General features: G+C 46.4%; 3 protein-coding genes across 3 annotated transcripts in view; all 3 read left to right on the top strand.

Annotated features, from left to right (window-relative positions):
* The first annotated feature begins 233 nt into the window (after positions 1–233).
* Positions 234–7031, top strand: LOC119394963 (retrovirus-related Pol polyprotein from transposon 17.6). Its single transcript, XM_037662259.2, has 3 exons — positions 234–1748; positions 3693–3964; positions 6852–7031. The coding sequence occupies exons 1-3, from the start codon at positions 338–340 to the stop codon at positions 7029–7031; spliced, it is 1863 nt and encodes a 620-aa protein (XP_037518187.2). The 5' UTR covers positions 234–337.
* A 4-nt stretch (positions 7032–7035) lies between these two features.
* Positions 7036–14358, top strand: LOC119394239 (uncharacterized). The gene is made up of 3 exons (XM_049415726.1): positions 7036–7311; positions 8984–9177; positions 14173–14358. The coding sequence occupies exons 1-2, from the start codon at positions 7108–7110 to the stop codon at positions 9092–9094; spliced, it is 315 nt and encodes a 104-aa protein (XP_049271683.1). The 5' UTR covers positions 7036–7107; the 3' UTR covers positions 9095–9177; positions 14173–14358.
* LOC119394962 (disintegrin and metalloproteinase domain-containing protein 10) overlaps positions 14254–24791 on the top strand; it is a 95068-nt gene continuing 84530 nt past the window's right edge. The window contains exons 1-4 of the mRNA XM_049416034.1: positions 14254–14364; positions 18486–18666; positions 22940–23096; positions 23716–23842. Coding sequence (XP_049271991.1) covers positions 14254–14364; positions 18486–18666; positions 22940–23096; positions 23716–23842 — 576 coding nt within the window. The remainder of the gene's footprint in view (positions 14365–18485; positions 18667–22939; positions 23097–23715; positions 23843–24791) is intronic.

Genomic DNA, 24791 nt, shown 5'->3' with positions numbered 1-24791 from the left:
ATGCGTGCAGCCCATTGATAAGGAAGAAATTTTTACTGTGCAGCATGATTCATCTCGTAGCGACCTCGACGCCATCAGTGCCCTTAACAACTATGATGTACCAGCTTCCGAACTATTCGATTCGTCGATCGCAGATGGACTGTCGCCATCTCAACGATCTGATCTTCTCCACCTACTGCACCGATTCCGCGATTCTTTCGATGTTGCTCAACCTGCCCTTGGCCGAACTTCTACCATTCTTCATTACATCGACACCGGCTCCCACACGCCTGTGCGACAAAGACCATACCGTGTTTCCGCGGCGGAACGCCAAGTTATTAGCGAACAGGTTGACGATATGCTTCAACGCGACGTTATTCGACCATCACAAAGTCCATGGGCATCACCTGTCGTTCTAGTTAAGAAAAAGGATGGTTCGATTCGGTTCTGCGTGGATTACCGGCGCCTAAACAAGATCACTCGAAAAGACGTGTACCCTTTGCCCAGGATTGACGATGCCCTTGATAGTTTACAAGGCGCCGAGTTTTTTTCATCGTTAGATTTGCGTTCTGGGTATTGGCAGGTGCCCCTAGCAGATGCTGATCGTCCAAAGACAGCCTTTGTGACACCCGACGGTCTATATGAATTTAATGTCATGCCCTTCGGCCTCTGCAATGCGCCTGCCACCTTCGAGCGCATGATGGACTCGGTTTTACGGGGTTTGAAGTGGCAGATCTGTCTCTGCTACCTCGACGATATTGTTGTCTTTGCGCCAGATTTCGCAACACATCTCGAACGCTTGAAACACGTCCTGACGTGTCTGAAGAATGCGCAGCTCCAACTCAATCTCAAGAAGTGCCGCTTCGCTGCACGGGAACTTACGATTCTCGGTCACGTCGTATCAAAGGACGGTATACTTCCAGACCCGGCCAAACTACGTGCTGTCGCCGACTTCCCCAAACCGACGACTGTGAAGCAGTTACGGAGCTTCGTCGGGTTATGCTCCTACTTTCGCCGGTTTGTGCGCAACTTCGCCTCTATTATTGCGCCTCTGACCCAACTTTTAAGCAGCGCCACCGATATTTCGTCATGGTCTTCCGAGTGTGACCATGCATTCTCCACACTCCGTCGTCTCCTCACATCACCACCTATATTGCGGCACTACGACCCTACAGCGGCTACTGAGGTTCACACTGACGCCAGCGGTGTCGGCCTCGGTGCGGTTCTCGCACAACGGAAGCATGGGTTCGCCGAGTATGTCGTCGCATACGCCAGCAGAGCTCTCACCAAGGCTGAGTCGAACTATAGCGTCACCGAGAAAGAATGCTTGGCGATAGTTTGGGCGCTTGTCAAGTTCCGCCCATACCTTTATGGCCGTACGTTTGATGTCGTTACGGACCACCACGCGTTATGCTGGTTGTCTTCGCTAAAGGATCCATCAGGTCGTCTTGCCCGTTGGGCTCTTCGGCTTCAAGAATATGACATCCGCGTTATATACCGTTCCGGCCGCAAGCACGCCGACGCTGATGCACTGTCGCGGTCCCCATTATCCACAGAGTCTTCATCCATTTCCACTATCGACCCCTCGTTGTCAGCTCTTGACGTGGACACCGTCTCTTCTGCACAACGCAAAGACCCATGGATAGCTTCGCTCCTTGACGTTTTATGTGAGGCACCCACGCTTCGGACCACTCGAACACTGCGACGCCAGGCACCACACTTCAGCATTCGGGATGGCCTTTTGTACCGGCGTAACTACTCACCCGATGGTAGGAAGTGGCTCCTAGTTATTCCCCGAACGCTGCGCTCTACAATGTGCGCGTCCTTTCATTCCGACCCGCAATGTGCTCACGCCGGCGTCTTCAAGACCTACGAACGTCTACGGAAAAGGTATTACTGGCGCGGAATGTTCAGCTTCGTCCGCCAGTTCGTTCGCGGCTGCCACGAGTGTCAGCGGCGGAAAAAACCACCACATCCTGCAGCAGGTTCATTACAGCCACTTCCGTGCCCAGACCGTCCATTTGACCGCGTTGGAATTGACCTTTATGGACCATTGCCATTGACAATGGCAGGCAACCGATGGGCTATCGTTGCCGTGGACCACCTTACACGGTACGCCGAAACCGCTGCTCTTCCCACAGCGACAGCACAGGACGTCGCATCTTTATTCTCAATCGATTTGTGCTTCGTCACGGTCCTCCTCGCGAACTCCTGAGCGACCGTGGGCGGGTATTTCTCTCCGATGTAATCCAAGCACTTCTCCACCAGTGCCACATTGTACACCGGACGAGTACAGCCTACCACCCTCAGACAAATGGTTTGACTGAGCGGTTTAATCGGACTCTGGGTGACATGCTTGCGACGCATGTTGCATCTGATCAAACAAACTGGGACCTCGTTCTTCCATTTGCGACATACGCGTATAACACCGCTACGCAAGTCACAACTGGGTTTTCCCCATTCTTCCTTCTGTACGGTCGCCAGCCGTCACACACTATCGACACTTTGCTGCCATACTCACCAGACGCCTCCGAGTGCACACCCGTGTCGGACGCCGCCCGTTACGCTGAAGAGTGCCGCAGACTAGCCAAACAGTTTACTACGGCCGACCAACAGCGCCAGAAAGAGACCCGCGATGACAATCATCCTCCTGCCGCAACGTTCGCTCCTGGAGCACTTGTGTGGCTGCATGTACCGCCGTCCGCTCCTGGTTTGTCTCCCAAACTACTCTCAAATTATCATGGTCCCTACCGCGTGGTCGAGCGTACTTCACCCGTCAACTACGCCATTGAACCTCTTACGCCGCCCAGCGACCGTCGTCGGCGTGGACATGATATCGTTCACGTAGAACGCCTCAAGCCGTACTTCGACCCGCTTGTTCCCACCTGTTAGATCGCCAAGGTGGCTTCATCTTTCTCGACGGGGGAAATTATAATGAAGAAAGGAAGACGTTGAAGACACGGGCTCAGCTATCATCATCGCGAGAGAAAGGCACGAGATCGGCGTTGGAACACCACCATCTTGTTCTACCTGCGTACTTTTCCAAGCTACCACCCGTTCGTTCGGCTCGCCCAATAAACCTCTTTACAATGCCATCATTAGCAATCGCGAGACCTTGGTTAGCAAGTAGTATTTACTGAGATAGTATGGACCACTTTAGGGAATAGTTGAGCAACAAGCTTCCATATTTTTTAGTTCCAGTGCCGAAGTCGCAAGGCTGGGTTGGTAGTGTAACTATGTCGGTGACTGTTTTCTTGCAATATGAAATATTGTCAGAACTTGCTTGATTTAGTCGCTATTTTCTTATGATGTTTGACATCCCAACCTTCAAGCAAGTGATTCTGAGCTGACGCTGGCAATAACAGTAATGTCACTTGAACCCCTATAGAGAACTTAAGGCTGATCTTACCACCCATGTTATCTTACTACCCTTTCTTCAAAAGTTACCGTCAGCTTCCGATTCGTCGTGTTTGTGCTACACTAAAACCAATCTAGGTTGAGCTAGTAGTCATATGTGATGTCTTCACAGGGTGACGTATGAAATTTCACTATGTTTACTATACCCAGAAGCAATGAAACTAATAATGCTGCAGCATATTAATCTTCTTGGATTCCATACAGTTGGATTCCGTTCAGCTCGACCTCGCCACTTTTAGTTCTCCTAGTTCATGAGAATGGGTTGACATGAACAAAAACTTACATGTGACCTCCAGGTAAGCCCCGCAGCCGAGTGTTCGGCTCTCTTCACCGTGGGTTGTTCGAAGGCAGCATCGAGACCGGTTCGGGCGACAGTCTCTACGTCGAGCGGGCCAGCAGGTTCTTCAACGACAGCCGCCCCTATCACTCGGTGCTCTACTCGAGCGCCGATATCGAGTTCCCCACGCTGACAGGTGGAGGTCACGGCCGCTGGTGTGGACTGCACGGCAGCACCGAACAGTGGATGAGAGACACACTGCGCAGATTCCGTCGCGTTTCACCTAAGGCGGTGAGATGTCGGCCAGCTATGTACATTACACAAACTACCTACACTTAAAATGTCTCCATTTCGTATAAGAGGTCCATATAAAACTCACACGTGCTTATGCGTTTGCCTAAGACGACACGAAGGCGAAAGCCACATTCTTTTTCTTCTCAGTCGATAGTATAGACCCCCCCCCTACCTCCTTTCCCTTTGGAAATCTTTCTGCACCCAACGTGGTTTTGTAGCGACTCCAGGATCGGCACAACTTTGACCATGCGATAATTACGTGTGATATGTTGGTGGACTGGCCGTCAACGGTTATCCCTCCCCTTATCTAAATTTATTTACAAATACCTCGCAGTCTCCAAGTAGGAGCATTATGTGAGGGGGACTATACAATAGTTATTTGTCAAGAACGCAAAACAAACGAAAAGAATTCAAAAGCCAGGTATTTTACAAATGCTAAAATGTGAGATAACGTACACTGTAATAATATGACACTAATATGAGTTGCACACATTTGAACTGGTCGAGATGTCAATGTACAATGAATAAACACGAATATAAAAGATATGCTTAGGAAACTCATTCATAAATACTTAGTATTTTATTTCTAAACGCCACGTGATCACGAATGCATACTACACCATCAGGGAGGTTATTCCATTGAACTGCGGCACGTGCTAGTGCGGATGCGTTAGATGCCTGGGTGCGGCCGAAATGACGAGCAAAACTATGCTGATTATGAAGCCTGCGAGATATGTGATGGGGCTTTGATTATAGCAATGTATTTACGTGCGTGCTGTAGATGTCTTAATGGAGTAAACATGGAGTGGCTATCTTCCTGCGCAATTCCAGGGATGGTAGTGATAACGAAGCCTTCATGTTAGTCACGCGCAATGAAACGTGCAGCGCGGTTTTGCACACATTCTAGTAAGTCGATGAGATAGGCTTGGTCAGGTGGCCAGATGGATGATGCATATTCGAGTTGTAGACGGGCAAATGTTTGATATGCTAGTTTACGTGTTATGGATGGCGCCATATGAAGATTACGTTTCAGGTATCCGAGTGTGTGCGATGCTATGGCAGTAATTTTTTCAATGTGCGTTGACCAGGATAGATTCGAAGTGAAGTTAATGCCAAGGTACTTATAGTGGTTCGTTGCCAATATAGGTTTATTGTTGAGAGAATATGTGTAAGTTGAGTGCTTTCGGCGGAATGTCATTAGTTTGCATTCCACAGTATTAACCGTCATCTGCCACTTTGAGCACCAGAATGGGATTAGGTCGAGATCCTGTTGTAGTGCCAGATGATCTGCTGGACTTATACTTTTGGCAGGTATATGATGCAATCGTCGGCGAACAAACGGATGTTTGATGTGATATGAGGTGAATGCCATTAATGTAGATGAGAAATAATAAAGGACCCAGGACGCTACCCTGAGGAACTCCAGAAGTAACGTCAGATAATGGAGATGAGGTGTTACTAACCCATGTAAACTGTTTGCGTGACGATAGAAAGTTCGGGAGACAAGATATAGTTAGAGAATGAAGATTAAGGGAAGACAGTTTAGTAATTAAACGAAAATGTGCGACACGATCGAATGCTTTAGAAAAATCGACATATATGCAGTCTGTCTGTGAGTTGCCATCCATATTAGAATGAAGATCATGAGTGAATTCAAGTAGATGGGTTTCACAAGACAAACCCTTTCTAAAGCCATGCTGTTGGGGAAGAAAGTAAAGGTTATTTTCTAAATGTTGTGCAATATTAGATGCAATGCGGTGTTCAGGTATCTTGCAAGGAATGCTAGTGAGGGATATGGGGCGATAGTTATTTAAATCACTTTTATTTCCAGATTTGAAGATGGGTATCACTTTGCCAATTTCCAATCATGTGGAAGTGTACCAGTGGATAATGATTGATTAAAGATGTGGTGAAAGATTAAATTGCAAGGAATAGTGGTTAGTTTGAGCATCTTAGTGTTGATACCATCAATACCAGAGCTTGTGGATACCTTAAGTTTCTTCATAACGGATGCGATACCTTCAACTGTTAATCCAATGCGGTTCATATACGTATAAGTGACGTCGGTAACACTAGGAATATTTGAACAGTCTTCTTTTGTGAATACCGATGTGAAACATTTGTTTAAGACTTCGGTACATTTTTCTTCTTCTATCAAATTACCATTTCCATCTTGTAGTGATATGTTATTTGGAGAGGAAGTCGGGGAAATAGCATGCCAAACTTTTTTGAGGATTGGTAGTCATCAGGGACTGTAAGTCATGCAAAAAAAAATGTTCTTAGCTTTACGAACGGCGCGACAATGTGTGGTTTCACAGGAGTTTAGTTTCGATCAATGTGCAGGAGTATTTAGTCGCTTAGCTGTTTTGAAAAAGCGTTTCTTTTCATTTTGTAGAGTTTGCAGAGATCTGTGATTCCATGGCTTTGACACGTTAAATCTGAATGAGATTAGTGGTATATGAGCATGCATTCATCACTTATTCAGTTAGTTTCATTCCTCAGTCAGTCAAGGATCGGCCAGGGAACCCATTCGTCAGGAGAACCTATTCGTCAACGTCTGCAGCCAGCGCTGCTGCTATGGTCAGGGAAACCCAGGGGAATTCACAAAGAAAGCCTCGCTTTAAAATTGTTTCGGTAATGAATTTTCTGGCAAGCACTTTACTCGTTCCAATGTGTTCTCGAAATTTTGTAAATAGTTGGTTTAAGGCCCCTCTAAAGCTTACTTTTCCCACACAGGCGTCATATGCCGCTTAAGAAGTGGTAAGTGCGAAGGAGGAAGTGCACGTTTATTTAGATCTCTTATTCATGAGTAAACACATCCAGTACTACTGAACCCTGAGAGAAGTACTAGATATAACTTAGCATGTGTCTTTACACTGCGCAGCCTCACTTTTATAAGAGCCGTGTGGGCCGGAAGCTGCACGCCTATAGCGGAGCGAGTGACGACAACGGCGATGGGAATGAAAGGCAAGACAACGCCACGACAATGTATAGTGAACCAATTGGCGGAGAAGAACGCAACACCACCGCGGAGACTGAGCACGAAATGCTCGACGATTCCTGAAGATTACACAGAGACGACAAAGAAGGCGAGGTCGAAGAATAAATATACGAGGCCCCCAAAACCACGACAGGAGTCCATGTCCCGTCGCGTGTGCAATTTGGAGATCGCCGTGGACAACACGCTCACCGACAACATCCTGCAGGATACCAAGAGTATCGTGGCGTCGCGGGAGATCGCCACGTCCGTTATCGCCCACATGATAGACAAAGTGAACTCCATCTACGGTGCCACAAACTTCAACGGCATAGAAGACATCAGCTTCGTCGTGCAGCACATTATGGTAAGTGAACAAGAGGCGTGAATGCCTCGGGTGCGTTGGACACATAGGTCGGCAGAAAAGCGTGGAACTCACTAGACTCACTCATGCAATACATCTTTCGCCTTAGGGCTCACTCGGGCTCAGTACTAACCAAATTTTTCCTCAACCGGACTCATTCGGACTCAGACTCACTAAAATTTTTCTCAACCGGACTCACTCGAGCTCAAACTCACCTATTATTACTCACTCGGACTCACTCAGACTCACTCACGGCTCGATATGAGTCTGAGTGAGTCGACTCGTGAGTCCGTTAGCGTATAATCATCTTTTTCGATAGGATATTGATGCACTTAAAAGCCAATATCTCGCATAATCTGTGCTCTACGATGCGCATTTTGATCTCGTAACTTCACATACGAGTTAGATAAGCGAGTGAAATCCAGTAAGGACGTTTTTATTGAAATAGACTCACACGAGATATTTGTGAAGAACTTCCTTCGAAATTTGCAGGGGGAGGGCGCAGGGGGTTGGGCCCGCCTCTGAATATTGAGCTGGCGTATGAACGCTAGTGCGTTGAAGTATCTTAGTAGAAGTGAGTATCAACGTTAGGAGCGATAAGGCTGATAGTAATGCTGAAGTTGAGTAGTTATCACCATAGGCCGGCAAAAAAATTTGGAGCTCCCTCATACTCACTCAAGAAATATATTTTCTGCTTAGGCTCACTTGGACTCAGGACTGACCAAACGTTTTCTCAACCGGGCTCACTCGGACTCACACTCACTAAAATATGCCTCAACCGAACTCACTCGGACTCAATCTGACCAGAATATTACTCAGCCGGACTCACTCAGACTCAGACTCGCGTCTCGCCCCGAGTCTGAGTGAGTCGACTAATGAAGTGATATTGCCGACCTGTTGTTGGACATCAAGAATGACGTACTGAACGGTAGAGATATCCTCAGCTCTTGCGCTCGAATGCTTGCAAGAGTGCACGTCTCTAAGTGTGCTAAGTTCTAGGCATGGGCTCTGGGCAGCCTCGTCCGACCAACCGCAGTTTCTGGTACAGAGTATCCGCTTGAGCTATGGGAAGTAGACTATAATCTACCAGTAAGAAGCGTACTTCATACCGTGTCCTTAACTGGCTCTTGGGCCATCGCAAGGCCTCAACAGCTTCTTGGAAAAAGGTTGATGCGCGCACCAGAGGTAATCCATACTGATATGTACTTTGCGTGCCGAGATATGAAATAGCCGCTAAGATAACGGCTCAGAACCGCCATTTTAATGTGTTCGTGTAAGGCATCAAACACAAACAGAAGAGAAGGGAACCTAGACAACACAAACGCCATGTTGAGTCTGTTTATTTGCCGTCTGTTGCTTTGAATTTGACCATGGTGTCCGTGTTGCACACGCGTTACTTACTTTCACGACTCTAGAACAAAACGCTGTATATTTTTATAGGTACTGGAATCGGAAAGGCAGGCCAGGGCACTTAATGCTGCATATATGTGTTCTTCGACACTATCTCTGTTTGACAGGTGGTTTAGCGTCAGGAACAGGACTTAAAGAATTTCTTCTTTTTGAAGCACTAAACAAGCTTACCATACCGTATTGCGTTTCCATAACGTGCAAGTAACATCCAGTTCAAAGAAATATGGCCTAAAGTAACTACACATGCTCGTATTGCGGCTCGCAGATTAGCGAGCCTGGAGACTGCGTGGGCTACAAGGCGAAGCAGAACCCGCTGTGCAGCACGTCGTTGGATCCCACCGCAACTTCTGTACCTGGTGTCGCTTACGCGCCATGATGACTACTGCCTGTCGTTCAGGCTTAACTTCCGCGACTTCTCGGACGGCACGCTGGGCCTTGCATGGATCGCTGGCGACGAAAGTGAGAACTGCTTTGAAAGGGTCCATAAACCACCCCTCGGGCTTGGTGAGAAAACGCACCTTGCGAGAAGGGGACACTGCTATGAGCAGCTCAGCCAAATCTTGCAGGTGTGCGCGCAAGGGGAGTTTAGAAGTGGAACGCCAACTTACCATTTTCTCAAACGCGCTCTCTTCATACAGAGGCCCGTATTTACTCTCTTCGGTGGCCTGGGAGCCTGCTGTTTGACGTCGAACAACAGATAGCATGCTATTGGTCAATAGCCGACATACTTGAAGAGAGGCATTTGCATCAGATGCGTTTCTTGCCAAGGGGTACCGCCCTGTGCCAGCGCCGCGCTTCATTGTGTGACAGCATTACTCAGTGAGCCACACTCGCGCTCACGAATCACAGCGGGAGCGAGCGATGGCTTTTCCTCATGCGCGTGCAAGGCCGTGACGTTCGCTGACGTAACTTCGTTCCCCAATGTCATCCCTCCCTGCGTAGCTTCCAGCGCGCTCGTCGGGACGAGAGAAGAGTGAAAGCGCTTAAAACGTGCGACAAATCCCTGCGATTCCGTTCGTTCATGACCGATTCGGGAAACATTTCCGGCAATCGATTCGTGAAGCAATAAACTGCGATACTGAGGTCATTTGATGATTACTTGAAAAATGTGGTTCAGAGCACTTTAACTGTGAACAGAACAGGGATTGAAACACTGAGCAAGGCTTAATTTTGGTCATACGTCGATTGCTACTTTCGTCATACGTCAGCGAAATTGGAAAGCTGTCGCTATTTAAATAATCCGTGTTCCACCAATCTAACAAACCGAATGCCTTAGGCACTAAAGGACCCATAAGCAGCGCAGAAATACGAGATCAATCAAATGTCCCTCGCATGCTATGCGCAAAGAGCCGAGTACATGATTGTACAGTTATGGAACAGAGTAATGTCACAGTTTTCAGGTGGCTTACTGTTGTCGTAAATTAAGTCACGAAAGTAGTGGTCTGTATAAAAATCGGCACTCCTCCTCCTGCACTTGCTACTGCGCCGTTTATGAAACACTTTATTGCCATTCACCTATATATGACATGTATATGAACGTGCTTTTGAATATCATGCTGCATATTCGGCAAGTAATAGTTCGTGTGAAGTTGATTGGACAATAATGCATAAATAACGAAAAAGACGTAATACCCTATCTTTACTATTGCATATGGAGGGATGACAAATACATAAACATACACACAGGTGTTATACATAACTTTGTGTTTAATAAACAAGGAAGTGATAGACGAAAGAAGTCTAAATTATTAAATCATAATTTATAAAGTTTACTGTCATTAACTTGGACATCATAGGTTCATTATTAGCACAGAAAATAAAGACGGAAGTCTAATTTTTTGAAACTTTTAGCATCTGAATGTCAGTGGGCGTCACATACCTCAGGCTTTTTTATATTTTGGCCAGAGCAGTTCAATAACACTTCCTGAAAGTTGCATCATTAAATTTCTGGCCCCTTTAAGACACAATGCAGATAATTTTACAGATAATTAATCATGTAGGCCTTCACGGGGTGCGGTAGGGTAGGTCGACTAAAAAAGCGTTTTTATTTCATTCCTAAAAATAGTGCACTCCGAGGAGCGAAATCTTTCTTTGGCGAGCACGTAGTAGCGCTCGAAGCCATGTAGAAATTGTGTCAAAAACCACACCTCCTGAGAGATGCAAGGGCTTGTTTACATGTTGTTTTCTATAATTGTTTCTGCATGTATGTATTATATAAATGCGAAGCGTTTCTTAGCGAACCCAAGGTATTTTGAGCGTTATATCTCTATCTATCTATCTATCTATCTATCTATCTATCTATCTATCTATCTATCTATCTATCTATCTATCTATCTATCTATGTCTGGGTGCTCTCGTGATCACCTCTGTAACTTAGTGTAGACCAAAATTGACATGGGAGGGTAAGAGGGTTTGACGAACATGACTGCCTGGTCATGACATGAATAACGTAGAAATCCTGTCACGCACGTCGTCAACCCCTTTCTCCAGACTCGTGTGGCACATACCCGTATACCAAGGTATGCGGGTATGCGCCACAGGGGATTGACAATCCATATCTACCCAGGAACGCCGAGAACAGTCATTGGTAATTTATATGCGAGAGCGTTAAGAAAAACTGACACCGGCAGCGTACACCCGACGAATGGAAAGAATGAAAGTTGGGATCCCAGCAGGAATCGAATCCAAGCATTCTGCGTGGCAGTCAGATATTCTACCACAGAGCCACGCCAGGCCTAGAAACTGCAATTGTGGTTGTGATGCTGGCTATCTATTTTTGTAACAAAGCAATAAACACTACATATGTACTCCTACGATACAGACGTCATATCAGATTAACGTCTGTGGTTCGAGTGTTGTCTCAGCTTTTATAGCAGTCTCATAAACATTACATGTGTATTCCGATGATTCAGCAAAGCTATATTTAAGCGTTGCTGGACCACGGAAGAATGCACTAACGAAAGTTACGTATGATATTCATATCAACGCACCGTAGCGTGCACTTTGTTTTCGATAGCACAGACGTCTGCGCTCTAGCGTAAATGCTGATGCTACGTCAGACCATTACCATTTAAACGTCAGTGTAGTTGGCATGCCTGGTAAGCCTAATATGTGCACACAACTCCTCCATATACAAAAAACACGCCCATCTACGTCGCAACGCTTGGGCTCAGAGCAAAAAAATGCAGCATAATACTACTCGCTGACTGCTTCGCATGAAACCGATTCCCACAAGGCGTCGGCATCTGCCGATTATTTAGAATAAGTATGGCTAGATCAGTTAAACATATTCATTTCCTGCCATTTTCATAAGTTTTCATTGCAAATTTTCTCAGCATGTAATGCTTTTGTAGCGTAGTCATCGGTTTATGTTGTGACCACTTCCCGCGCGTGTTTTTAAAAATAAAGGTACGTTTTTCTCGCAATAAACTTTTTGAAAATTTTCGAAACCTTGTGCTACCTTTTCTTGAAAACCAAGCGACCGATTTCGAAGAAATTTGTCTAGATTATACTTCAGTTCCTTCCAAATAGTCTGAACCTAAAACTTTGAAAACCTGTGTGAGTCATAGTTAAGAAAAAGTAATCAATTCCGAATGTTTGTCTTACGGTCCGTGTCATGTGAGGACAATATTTTTTTTTCTTGCGAGATAAGTGTAGGTACCTGTTTTTAGAGCTAGGAGTTAATGCCACTACCATGGGGAATTAGCGTGCCAGATTTCACGGTCGTACTGTTTTTCGTTTTTGAGAAAAGGTACCTTTATTTTACACCCCAGTATAAAACTTGGTACTTAAATACAAAATAGTAGCAAAAGATACAGGGTTGAAATCGCACGAAGTGAAGGCCGACAGCTTTCTTATTCAGCACGCGAAATTTCACAATAAAATGTGGAAAATGTCTTGAGATATCAAGCTGAAACCAAGATGATACCCCCTTAACGGATTTCGTGAGAATATATGACGTCATGGCGAGTTTGTTACGGAAGTTTAGGACGGCGTTGCCAGATGTGGCCGTTTGTGGTAAGCGTTGGGTCCTTGGTGCTGTACAAGGGTAACTTAGTAATACTATCAAAAGTGCTCTCCTTTTTAGCGTCCCATAAACATACAATGTAGACGAGTTCACACGTACTGGCAGGACCGTAGCCAGGAATTTTTTTCGGGGGAGGGGGGGGGGGGGCACTTGCTGAAAGCCTTGACTATTTGAGAAAGACGCCTATTATTTTCATGATTTATTTTTCAATAAAACACCATGTGTCATCACAACTTCGGGGGGGGGGGGGGCAGCCCCCCTTCCCCCTGGCTACGGGTCTGCGTACTGGTATTGCTATAAAAATTGAAGATGACCTTAATCCTTGTCATAGGTGCAGGTAGTGGCACTCGCACCTCTGCGTTGTGTGCCCCGGTGTATTCCTTGGGTTAACAGTGTGTTTGGTCGCGCTGCCGTAGCGGTTCTCTGAGGCCACGTAGGACGTAATGCGTGGCTGAGATCCGCTCCGCCAGGTGTCGCAACGATGTCAGCTGCTCACAAGAAAATCATCTGCTCTTTCAATGAACCCATTCAATTGATTTTCATTAATTATCCTGACAGTTAAACGGCCCTTAAGTGAACCTATGCTCCGATACCATGTATATCCAACACAATTGTTTTAATTTGAACCATGGCCATCGGTTTCCTACCAATTTTGTATTTTAAGACGCATTTTGTGAATATGCGGAAAGTCGGAAGTGCTCGACCGGCAGTGCTTGGAAGGATAACAAGAGTGCCACACATTTCTCATGCCAGTAATAGCCAACAAACGCAATATCCTCGCCGTGTAATACCCTTGTTACACAGGCAGCCTAAACCTCAGTTAGTGTAACCGCGGTTACGCGTAACCGCGGTTCGCTTATGTTACATGGTATGCGAAACCGCAGTTATGCCGCTAACCGCGGTTGTACCAAACCGAGCTTGGCGACCTCGGTTTGGCAGTTAACCGAGAAAATGGCGGCCTCTATGGAGGATGTATGCACGCAGACGAGCGTTCGTGAAAACGAACGAATTGGACTGCACGAACAACGTAAAGCCTGATTAGGCTTCGGGAAAACAATTTTGCGTCATCTGCGGAGCACCTCAAGGAATGCGAAAGTAGACGCGGCAATAACAGCCGAGTAACAGCCATTCACGCCAAAGCAAGTCCGCTTTACCGAGGACGCTCGTGCGCTGTGTAACATCGGCGAAACGTGGTTGGCGCTAACCGTGGTTCAACGCGGTCAACCGCGGTTGGTCGTAACTGCGGTTACCTTGCCTGTGTAACAAGGGTATTAATGACCCCTAATAAACCAATGATGCGTGCCTCCTTCTTTGTAGTGGGCATCTATGAGCTCGCGCATTCCGGCTCTCAATAAGCGTCAAAGGTTTGGCGAGTGTGGTCGACAGACCCAATTAACGAGCGGAGATTTTTTTGACGCTATGTGCAGTGGGCTCTGGTGGCATCTGCGAGCGGTACCGGTCGTCAGTAGAGTACGATCCCGTCAAAGGCGAATACAGGCAGGCCCAGGATGAGCCTCAACTGCGGAATCACCACGCTCATCAACCAGCGGCAGTACGTGGGGATACTGGTAGGCTCACTCACGCTCGCCCACGAGATCGGTCACACCTTCGGATCGCCCGTGAGTTGGGAGTACTTCTTCTTTTTGTACTTCAGTATGACTTCTCCAACCACCGGTGATGCTCACAGTCCGTCAAAACGCGGAGGAGGATATTGTGGTTCGCAGGCGGACCCAGTCTTGCGATGAATGCATGCAATGGCCTGCATTGTACGATAGTAAACTACTGAAGCAATACTGACCGCACATTTCAGCAGATGTAATAATAATTGTTGGAGTTTAGCGTCCCAAAACTACGAGATGATTATGAGGGACGCTGTAGCAGAGGGCTCCAAAAAATTTGACCATCTGGAGTTCTTTAACTTACACCTCAATCTGAGTACTCGGACCTCAAGCATTTTCGCCTCCATCAAAATGCGGCCGCCGCTGTCGGGATTCGATCCCGGGACCTTCGGGTTGACAGTCGAGCGCAATAATCACTCGACCGCCGTAGTGGGTATTTCAGCCGATGTGACATTATACAGTAGTGTCTTTTTAAGCGAAGATATTATAATTATAAATGGGACATTCGGAGTCGCACGCGCAAGACCCGGTGCCTGCGAGCGTACAGAAATACGGCCCTCGAAGGTGCGTCGGTCTCGTACCCATTCGTATGCGCCGTTTTCCAATAAGTGAGGCTGTCTCGATCGTGGGCGTATCGGCGATCAGCCGTTTATGATAGGGTAATCTGATATTTTATCGAGGGGACTAGCCCTTTAACGCTACCACATTTCGTTGTTGCCTGGATATGAACGTATCACCGTCGTTCTTGCCTGTTGCATGTGAAAGGAAAGTCCCATTTCTGCATGGAGGAAGGAAACAGTTAGGAAGGAGTATTGTGCAAAGAGAAAGAAAGAAAGAAAGAAAGAAAGAAAGGAAGAAATAAATAAATAAAGAAAGAAAGAAAGAAAGAAAGAAAGAAAGAAAGAAAGAAGGAAGAAAGAAAGAAAGAAAGAAAGAAAGAAAGAAAGAAAGAGAGAAAGAGAATAGCACGTCATGCACGCACATGCAAAGCTTCCCTTCCACCTACCTTTTCTATAAGACAAAGACACCTGAATTTTGAGGGGGGGGGGCACATTAGGGTCTTGCCTTGTCGGCGTGTCATGTCGTCGTCACGTCGGCTTGTCACTGTCGTCGTCACAGTCCATCGTAAACGGGCATGCGCCAAAAGACTTGCGTAAATCCCATTACTCGCTACCGGTCCATACTATGCATATAACGAGTTAAACGTTCGTCGTTACTGCCTAAAGCATTGTTTGGCTTAGCAGCGGTGTCAGAATCACCGACTAAATTTATCAAGGCGTTCAAGTTTCTTATGTAAAACCAGACACAAATGTACATCTCTATGGTAAAGTCATCTATTTGAAACACCACATCTTGAAACATACCTGCAAAGTGATGGTGCGCCAGTGGAGCGGTGGCGTATAAAGCAGTAAAGAGTAAAGATTTTGCTGTGGGAAACACCGGCGCACACTGCATGCCTCGCCCCTCCCGAGGTTTCACGTTAGTGTAGCTGAAACACCCTTCCCTTCATGCTTCGCCCCTCCCCAATTTTTGCTTCTTTTTCTTGTGTACTTTTGTACTATGATTTCCCAAAGATGTTCTGTGCTATGAGCGCACAGTAGTCTTCACCAGAAAACTATAGTGCTCTTGCAAGTCTTTCCATGTAGAAAAAATAAAGGTCATAAGCATTCATGATAAAACAAGGGCAATATACACGAATACTTAGAAAAGGACAAAGGACGGAGCGCTTACTAGCAACTGAAAATTTTTATTTCGGAAGAACATTCTTATACATGCATCACATGAATGCACGTCATGCCCAACTGGCAATCATCCTAAATGATAAGCACTGTTGTGGCAAGGCGTCGCGCTCAATTTCTGTCCTCTCCAGGTGGTAACGCCATTTTTCCGCGTTGCCGCAAATCATCACGATTTAATAGCGGCGCTTTACACACAGAATTTTCGGCAACGCTGATTATACTGTCCAGCCGTTTCTTCTTAGTCGTCCATTTGCGAGACGTCTACAGACGCCTTGGTCGTCTATGGAAATCTATGGAGACCTACACAGCGAAAATATCGACGCACATAAGACAGAAATATGCCTTTCCCACAGCCCACTTAATTTGTGTCTTCAGTAGCTCAGAAATTCAACATTCTTGGGTGATCAAAAGGTGTGCCGTTATTAACGTTATTTGAACGTTTCATTCAAGCAAGGTATCAACGCAATGTTACATTAGAATTGGTGACACAAAACGGCTGTTAAATTTTAGAGAACAACTGTTCATTTACATAGGTGTCATTGGCACTAGGCGCGCCTAACTGGTAGTGAGACAGTTGCATCCGAAAGTGAACATATTATAATCATGCAGTAAGGCACAAGTCATGCGACGTCCTCGAATTTTCGTAGAGCGGCATGGTGTGAAGTTTTCGTGCATCTCTCTTAATTTCGATACAAACGAGTGGTTCTAAGCACAAAATTTTGGTTGTATGTTTTAAAGCGATGGCGTTCAAGAGCTCGTTTCGCAGAAATTCCGGTGTCGGCGTCGGCGTCGTTGGTTGTGAGCGAAAAATCATCTTGTCCGTGACCGAAAAATCGAGAAAGATGCAAATAAAATAATAAAAAAAACTTCGGTTCGAGTGAAAATAGAACCCAGGCCGTCTTTGAGGCAAGCAGCTGTTCTACTACAGAGCCACGCTGTTGTTTGAAACTGCTTCGAAAAAAAAAAACACTATATGAATGTTATGTAGTGGAAGGAATCTCCTTAACGCATGTAATATTGCCTGGCAGAAGCGTAGAATTACGCCAGGCGTCAAAACATGTGAAATGCGCAACGAGTGGGTGTTTTAAAGGCCCATCCGTTAGAAAGCCGTGTTGCCTTGCGGACGCGTAGTGGGCCCTTCGCTGATTCGCAAAAAGAATCATTATAGCGCAGTGGGTACTTAACAACTGCACTTGCAGTAGGCATTTAAGGATAGTTTGAAACGGCCGATGTTACGCGCACAGTTGTACGGTACATGCCTCAACCGTGCCTTACGGCACGGTTGAGGCATGTACCGAGAACTGACGCTAGACTAGCATTTGAGAAGGCGATGCGCACGGGGCTCGATTACGCTTATCGCGTCCTACTCTTGAAGGCGAAGCTCAAGCGTCCTGCAAGTTTTTGAAGTCGTAGTCTGGAACGCAGCTTCTCAGAGTAATTTCGCGAGACGCAATGCTGTGGTACCTCAAAGCAAGTGAACGTCAGTAGTGTTCAAGAATTTTTTATTGACTTGAAAAAAAAAGAGTGCAGTTGTGTAGAAAACGCAGTGCTGCCTTAAGGCATAATTTGATTGAGTTGTAAATAATAGAATTGAAAGTTATCATTCAGACAAGCTCAGCGAACTGTAACAGAGATCCTTAATTTACGGACTTTATGGATGTGTTAAAAGTTCGGGGATTCACCTGGGCAAAAGTGACGTTTTATCGATTAAGCAAGCGTCTTTGCACTCGGGCAGGTTTCGAAATATCTGCCCACAAAGCACGCTACATTAAGGAACCCATGCTTCACTTATTTCTATACCACATGAAATAAACGAGTTTTGTTGCATATTTTGACAATGGTCATCTACTTTTATTCATTTTCAGTACCGCCACTCTCATCTGAGACCATAGCGGATACGTGGGCAATACAAAGTGTTACAAATGTCCTGCAGAATGCTACCTGGTAACTGAGCTTTCAAATAAAAAAAATTATATACTTCTGAGGCGAAGATCAAAAGAGAAAAAACAATGCGAAATATAATACAACCACTGGTGAGTAATATAGAGTTTAATATATCAATAGCAATAATGGCTGGCAGTTTCAAACAGGTTTCGAAACACAGATTGCGAATCACTATCACAATTTTTCTCCGCGAGAGATTACAGCACGTGTGTGTGCTGTGCAGCTTATCATGCAAATGAAATGCACAGTTCGAAATGCCCAGTTATGTCGAATCTAAAGGATCTGCTTATATTGCTTCGCCAGATTAGCGCGTGCTCGTAGTACACAACGCGCAGGACAGCGCAGTGCTCCCATATTGCAGTGCGCGTTCTCTCACGGCCAATTAAAACTGCGACGTGCAGCTTCCGCACTGTAGCAGCCGGTTGGCTTCTCTCGCAGCACGATAATGGGCCCATCTGCGAGCCGGATGGTCCCGATGGAAAGTACCTGATGTACGCGGCTGCGTCCAGGGGGGACCGGCCCAACAACAGCCGCTTCTCGCCCTGCAGCATCGGCAACATCAGCGAAATCTTGGTGCCTTTATTCAACGGCGAGATATCGCGTGGGAATTGTTTCCAGAGTGAGTCCACCGCACCTTCAATGTGAATATAATACGAAACGCTACTAAACCTTACAAAACGAGACAAAATAAGACTGCCGGTACCGTTAACCAGTTTTCAGAAGCTTCATCGTAATCATTCGTGATTTAATTGTTACCTCCTACCAGGGGCGTAGGCAGAAATTTTTTTCGGGGGGGGGGGCACCTCCGTGATCTGAAGTGGGGGCAGGGCAGGCAGATGTGGTTGAGTGTCATTTTGTGCTGCGTATGCTATGGCAAAAAAAAAAAAAAATCGGGGGGGGGGGCATTTTTTGCTGACCTATGGTCATATCTGCTCAACTTCAGCATTACTATCAGCCAGATGACAGCTCACGTTGATACTCAGTTCTACTCACAGATACATCAACGCACTAGGGTTCATACGCACCCCCTCCCCCGCAATATTTTTCGAAGGAAGTTCTTGATATAAATAACTCGTGTTAGTTATATCTTTCAGTAGAATGTCCTCAGTGGATTGCAATTACTGATAACTCGTATGTCAAAGTACGAGATCAAAATGCGTATCATAGAGCACCGATCATGCGAGATCTTGTCGTTTAAGTGCGTTGACATCCTGATCGAAAAAGCTAATTAAACACCAACGGACTCATCAGTCGATTCACTCAGACTCAGATCGAGCCGTGAGTCTGAGTCTGAGTAAGCCTGAGTGAGTAATATTTAGGTGAGTTTGAGTCCAAGTGAGTCCGGTTGCGAAAAAGTTTACTGAGTCTAAGTCCGAGTGAGTCCGGTTGAGGAACGTTTTGGTGAATATGAGTCCAAGTGAGCCCCAAGGGTAATTTATATTCCAATAGTGGGTCCGAGGGAGCTCCATATTTTTTGCCGACCTATGGGCTAACATATTTCTACGTTTTGCAAGTCTATTTGCACTCTTTCCCTTCCCTACATGCTTCGCTCCTCCCCAATTTTTTTTAGGTGGCGTTGCTCTACCCCGTAACGGTGTCGTCTCCGTGGACTAAAAACAAAACGCCAGGTCCCTAAACCACCAACAGAAGCTCACGCGGTCCTGTGCTAGCGCATGCGCGCGTTCCTTGCGTTTTCACTACGGGCGCAGCGGAAGTGCTTTCGGAGAGGTGGACAGACGAGCCGACGAACGCGTTCGCTGTAGACTCGTGCACAGCTTCAACGCCGCAACTGAATTTCGACCTCTGAATGGTTTAGCGGTCCTTTAACAATTGCAGCCTAAGGCATATCTTTCTGTGCAATCAGGCATACAGCATATATCTGGTTATTCGTTGCTTTAAAGAAAACCACAAAACAAGCTAGAAACCGCATGCTGAATGATAACGCGCCTATGAACAATGGGAAAAGCCTCCCATGGGTTCCCGGTAAAGATTAGGTGGCAGCTACTTTGCACTTCACACGAGGGCTTCCCATGACGTCAAACGGCCCTTCCTTTTCCTCCTCTGTGTTTCCCGCTTTCATATATGAAAGGGAGACCCGTCTAGCAACTCATTCACTTCACTGTAAGACTGCCATGGGTAGACCACGGAAATTAGACTCCAAAAGAACAACGTGAATACAATGCTCGACAAAAGGAACCAATCCGTCTTGCTGAAAATGGTTGTGCAACCAATCACGGTCTACCACAGCGACCACAAAGCGATTATCACTACCGTTACTCTAACGCAATAATAAAACATACCCCCCCATCAGCATGTGTTGTGTATGATACAGCTTCATTGGATATTCGCTTTCGCAGGGCGGCATGGCGGCCAATTTTTTTTTCTCCACCATAGTTCGCTATAACTTAGGAAGTCAGGAGTGTCCGCGCCCAAAAGACCGAAGCGCAGCAGCTGATTGCCTCAGCGACTAAAGAAATAGCTATAGAGTCCCCCTATGCACTCAGCAATGGTCTTCGAGGGTTTGGGGACAGGTCGTCCGGCTCATGACGTCACTCTGGAGTGCACGCCTATTGGTGCAGGCTTGCGTGGATCCCCCTCTGAGGAGGAAATTCCGCTGACTTTTAAAGTTGTACCCGACTACACCCTGCCAAGCCAGATGCAGCAAGGCTGTTACCACACGCAACAAAGATCGTTAAGGTGGCTAACCGTGGCGATGGCCAAGTGCTTTGAACGTCCACATCCAATGTGGGACGTAGTGGGTTTGATTACCAATGCTGCCGGGCACCCACCGGTTTTTCAAATGGGCTAATAGTACTTTGACCTGGCGCCCGGCAGTATGCGTATTCGAGAAGCGAGCTACTTTCCTTTCCACTCGTTTCTCTCGGTCGCTCCCCCTTTCTCCAATGGCTCTTCGCCTTGTTTCCTTACGGGTTGCAGAAACAAGCTTGTTTCTAAACCTCAAACTAATACCATCATTAAAAGACGGCGCGCGTGCCCTACGTTGCAAGCAGTCGGCAGCGGCTTCAAAGGCTGAGCACCCAAGATGGCTGGCCGCTTAGAGTGCGCTGTCTCCCCGCACCGTGTGTCGCAGCTCTCGTCTCAAAACAAGAAGCAACGCGACACGTTCGCTCACTTTAGTTGCACTGTTCATCCCACCAGTATTGTTATATCAATGTTTGCGGCTATCGTGTGAGATGTGTTCGTGGTTGCCTATGCGCACATGACACTATATTTGTTAACCTGATTATATCGCCAATGATTACATCAATATATACAAGGGTGCCCCAGGCTATTCTAGCCAGAGTTTAAAATATGCCGACGCACTATTTGACGACGTCACCAAACTCATCTTGCTGGCTATTGCCAGGAGTACGTCCAAACGATTTCTTGTGTTCTGCTTAATTGCTTAATCAGGCATGTTTAACGCACTAGCTTTTGAAGCAACGGAATTGGGTAAAAAATTCCATTGAGAAAGTCGTAGATCAGTTCGCAAAACGTCCAATTAGATAGTTTCTAAATATTGATGTAATAATTATTCGCGTTTTTCTGCTTATTACAGATTCCCGCGAAATACAAAAAAGAAATACCGCTTTACATTGCCACTTGCGCGTTTATGCGCGCCTTCGCGGCGCGATTGTAGTGCTCCCTAAAGTTCTGCGTGGAAACGATATGGTTCTCTCGCGGCGGTTCATGACCGCGATAAAGCAGACGCTGCTGTTACGGCTTGTGTTGCCGCTAGAAAAACGTGCGTCGTCGCACAGCCACCATCATCGTCGCCGACCTTTCGAGGTACCACACCCGGCCAAATGCTACGGTTGTTTCCACGCGGAAAGTTAGGGAGAACTGCAATGGCGGCGCGCATAGGGCGCGCAAGCGGGCATGTCACGTGGTACTTTCTTTCATTTGGCGGGCATCGGTACTAAGCAGAAAAACACTAATACTTAATATATAGAAAGTTAGAAACTGTCAAATCGGACGTTTTGCAAACTGATCGAAAACCTCGTTGCTTCAAAAGTTAGTTAATTAAACACGCCTAATTAAGCAATTAAGCAGAACACAAGAAATAGTGCGACGTACTCCAGGCAACAGTCAGCTACATGCATTTGGTCGCCTCGTCATAGAGTGCGTCGGAATATTTTTCAACTCTGGCTAGAGATAGCTCGCGCACACTGTATAGGACCAATAAAACTCCCAACCTCACTTTGCTTAGCTCTTTAATGCATTGCTATCGGTACTAGTGCTTCGCCTTTCGTGCGGGAGTGACCTTACCTTTTATTCCCCAGGGCAATAAAACAGCATACTACAGGAAATCCCTTAACGAGAGCCTAGTCAGCATGACAGCCACACGCAACGTAGCCTTCGTGTACTTTGGCGAAAATGTGCACAGCTTTTCTTAGAAGTTATGCATACCCTAAATAATGCCACGCGCATACCTTTTGTATTTCTATGTAACCTGTCTATTACTCGTATGACCACTGTCTTTCGCCAACCGCGCCCGAATGTCTGGGAACATTCCAGATTATTTTAGAACCTTCTGATAGGCTTAGGCGCACAAACGCGAACAGTTGAGTTTATTCTAGAACTAGCGGGGCCACCAGCCATAAGACTCGAATGTTGGATGCCTGATGTATAAATGTCGACGCGCCTAACCTCAGATCAAATTACTCGATGGCCGACGACTGTTCTCGCCACTATCGGTTCACAGTCTGCATCGCTTGTACTGTGAGCTTTCCTTTTCCGGGCACAAGCTTGCCCAAATAAAGAGTTTCGTATTTGCCAGTCTTCTTGCCGCCATCTTTAGCGTCACGACCACGTGACAATAATACGACAGCTTACTAGAGTAAACACTAAATACGAATAACGTGTACCCTTTTGTGCTGTCTTCGTCGCAGGGAAGAGCGGTCCCGTGTGCGGCAACCAGATCGTAGAGGGCGACGAGCAGTGCGACTGCGGCGCGAACGAGGCCGAGTGCACGGACAAGTGCTGCTACGCGCGGCACGCGGAGAACAAGTCGCTCGCCTGCCACCTCAAACCGCCCGCCAAGTGCAGGTGAGTTACACGGTGGACCTAAATGCACGCGGGCCACGCTTCGCGCAAACCAATGCGAAACTAGAGTGCTCACAGAACCAGACACGAAGATTACTCATATCGCTTAACATACTCGAAAAATGTCAATGTGGGCACAAAAATTTCAGATAATTAATTTATACGGGAGAGTCAGTTCTATACGCAGAACTGTCTTGTCTGTGCATGTTTTCCTAACCTGAATTACTACTGGTCACTGCGCTTAATGCCAGAATGATGTGAGGTGTAGACAAAGTTGTAAACGTAATTATAGGTCGACTGTAGTTTATTTCCTTAAAATGTACAAAAGGGCCAGCGCCGCCGTTAGGCCAAGTAGCATACGCATAGTCGAAAACGAATGAAATATAATTTTAGGCTGAAGGAAAAAGTACAAAGGCAGCAGCATAGCTATCTTATGCTGCCAATTATTTGCAAATGATGGTCATGCTATATCTCATGCGATTCTCGAGGCTCTCTAAAGATGTTTGTCCCGCGAAATCGGTACGACTTCGCGCAGACATCGCACTCGGCGTTGCTAACGCACGACACTGCACTAGCAGTGTTGCTTGTTAAACTTACATAGCGTGGTGCGTGTTTTCTGCAGCCCCACGGCTGGCCCCTGCTGCACGGCATCCTGCGACTTCGTGCCGAAAGGAGAGCTGTGCAGCGAAGAGACCGAGTGCACAGAGCGGTCGTATTGCGAATATCCTTTAATATTGTTACAGTCGTGCGTACTTTAGATGTGTGCTTCTAGGTATATTGGGTCAGGGACGATAGAAGTGAAGAGGAGGAAGACGTTACTAGGGGCCTCGGTGCGCGCTCAGGGCCGTTGAGACTATCACTGAGTCGCTACTCAATAAACCCCTCTCGTGGACATTACAGAGTGTTGGAGGTGCTCTTCGCACCCAAATTTGTGCTGTAATGAACGACTTCCAATGGGCTAGAATTATGCAGCATGTCTAAACGTACGTTTCTATAGCCAGTGAGGACAAAGAAGGGGAACATGCCGGGGGTTTCAAGAAATGCATCCAAAATACTCAAAATTCAGGGAAATGCGATATTTGTTCGATGCCTTCAGAATTACTTCTTCTGAATTACTTCTTCTGTAGCCGCAGGCATCTTCAAGTGCCCAAATACATCATTTGGGACAGTAATTGAAAAAGTTAATGAACTTTTTAGTTAGTGGAGTTAGGCAATTGTATCAAATTGGGGGATAAAAGTCTTTTGTGCGAAGAGCCCATTGCAGCTTTGAGGTTTCGAAAAAAGCAGCCTCTAGTAATAATTGAGAAGTAATGAAATTCAACCAGATTCAGCGGCGAAACCGAAACCGAGACGCGGAATAGCGCAACTGCCATATTTGTCTGTGAGGTTCACAATGCGTGAGCGTCGTTATATCAACCATTTACTGACTTTGTTGTGTGGGTGTGCGGGCTGCTCTTGCGATTATAGCACGCATGGCACGCATACGTTAACGAACGCGGAAGAACTACGCCCCTGTAATCGTTGTCTTGAACAGTGACTTCATTCTGGTCGTCTGCTTGTTGCGCTCATCGGTGTTTCGGCTTTGGTTTCGTCGTTGAAATTAGTTGACTTTCATTACGCCACAATAATTACTAGAGGCCGCTGTTTCTATATCTCGAAGCTGCGATGGGTTCTCCGCACGAACAACTTCAATTCTAC

Source organism: Rhipicephalus sanguineus, chromosome 5 (assembly GCF_013339695.2).
Source record: "Rhipicephalus sanguineus isolate Rsan-2018 chromosome 5, BIME_Rsan_1.4, whole genome shotgun sequence".
Classification (NCBI taxonomy): Eukaryota; Metazoa; Arthropoda; class Arachnida; order Ixodida; family Ixodidae; genus Rhipicephalus; species Rhipicephalus sanguineus.
The sequence above is the reverse complement of the archived record's forward strand: the minus strand, read 5'-3'. Positions and strand labels throughout refer to the sequence as shown.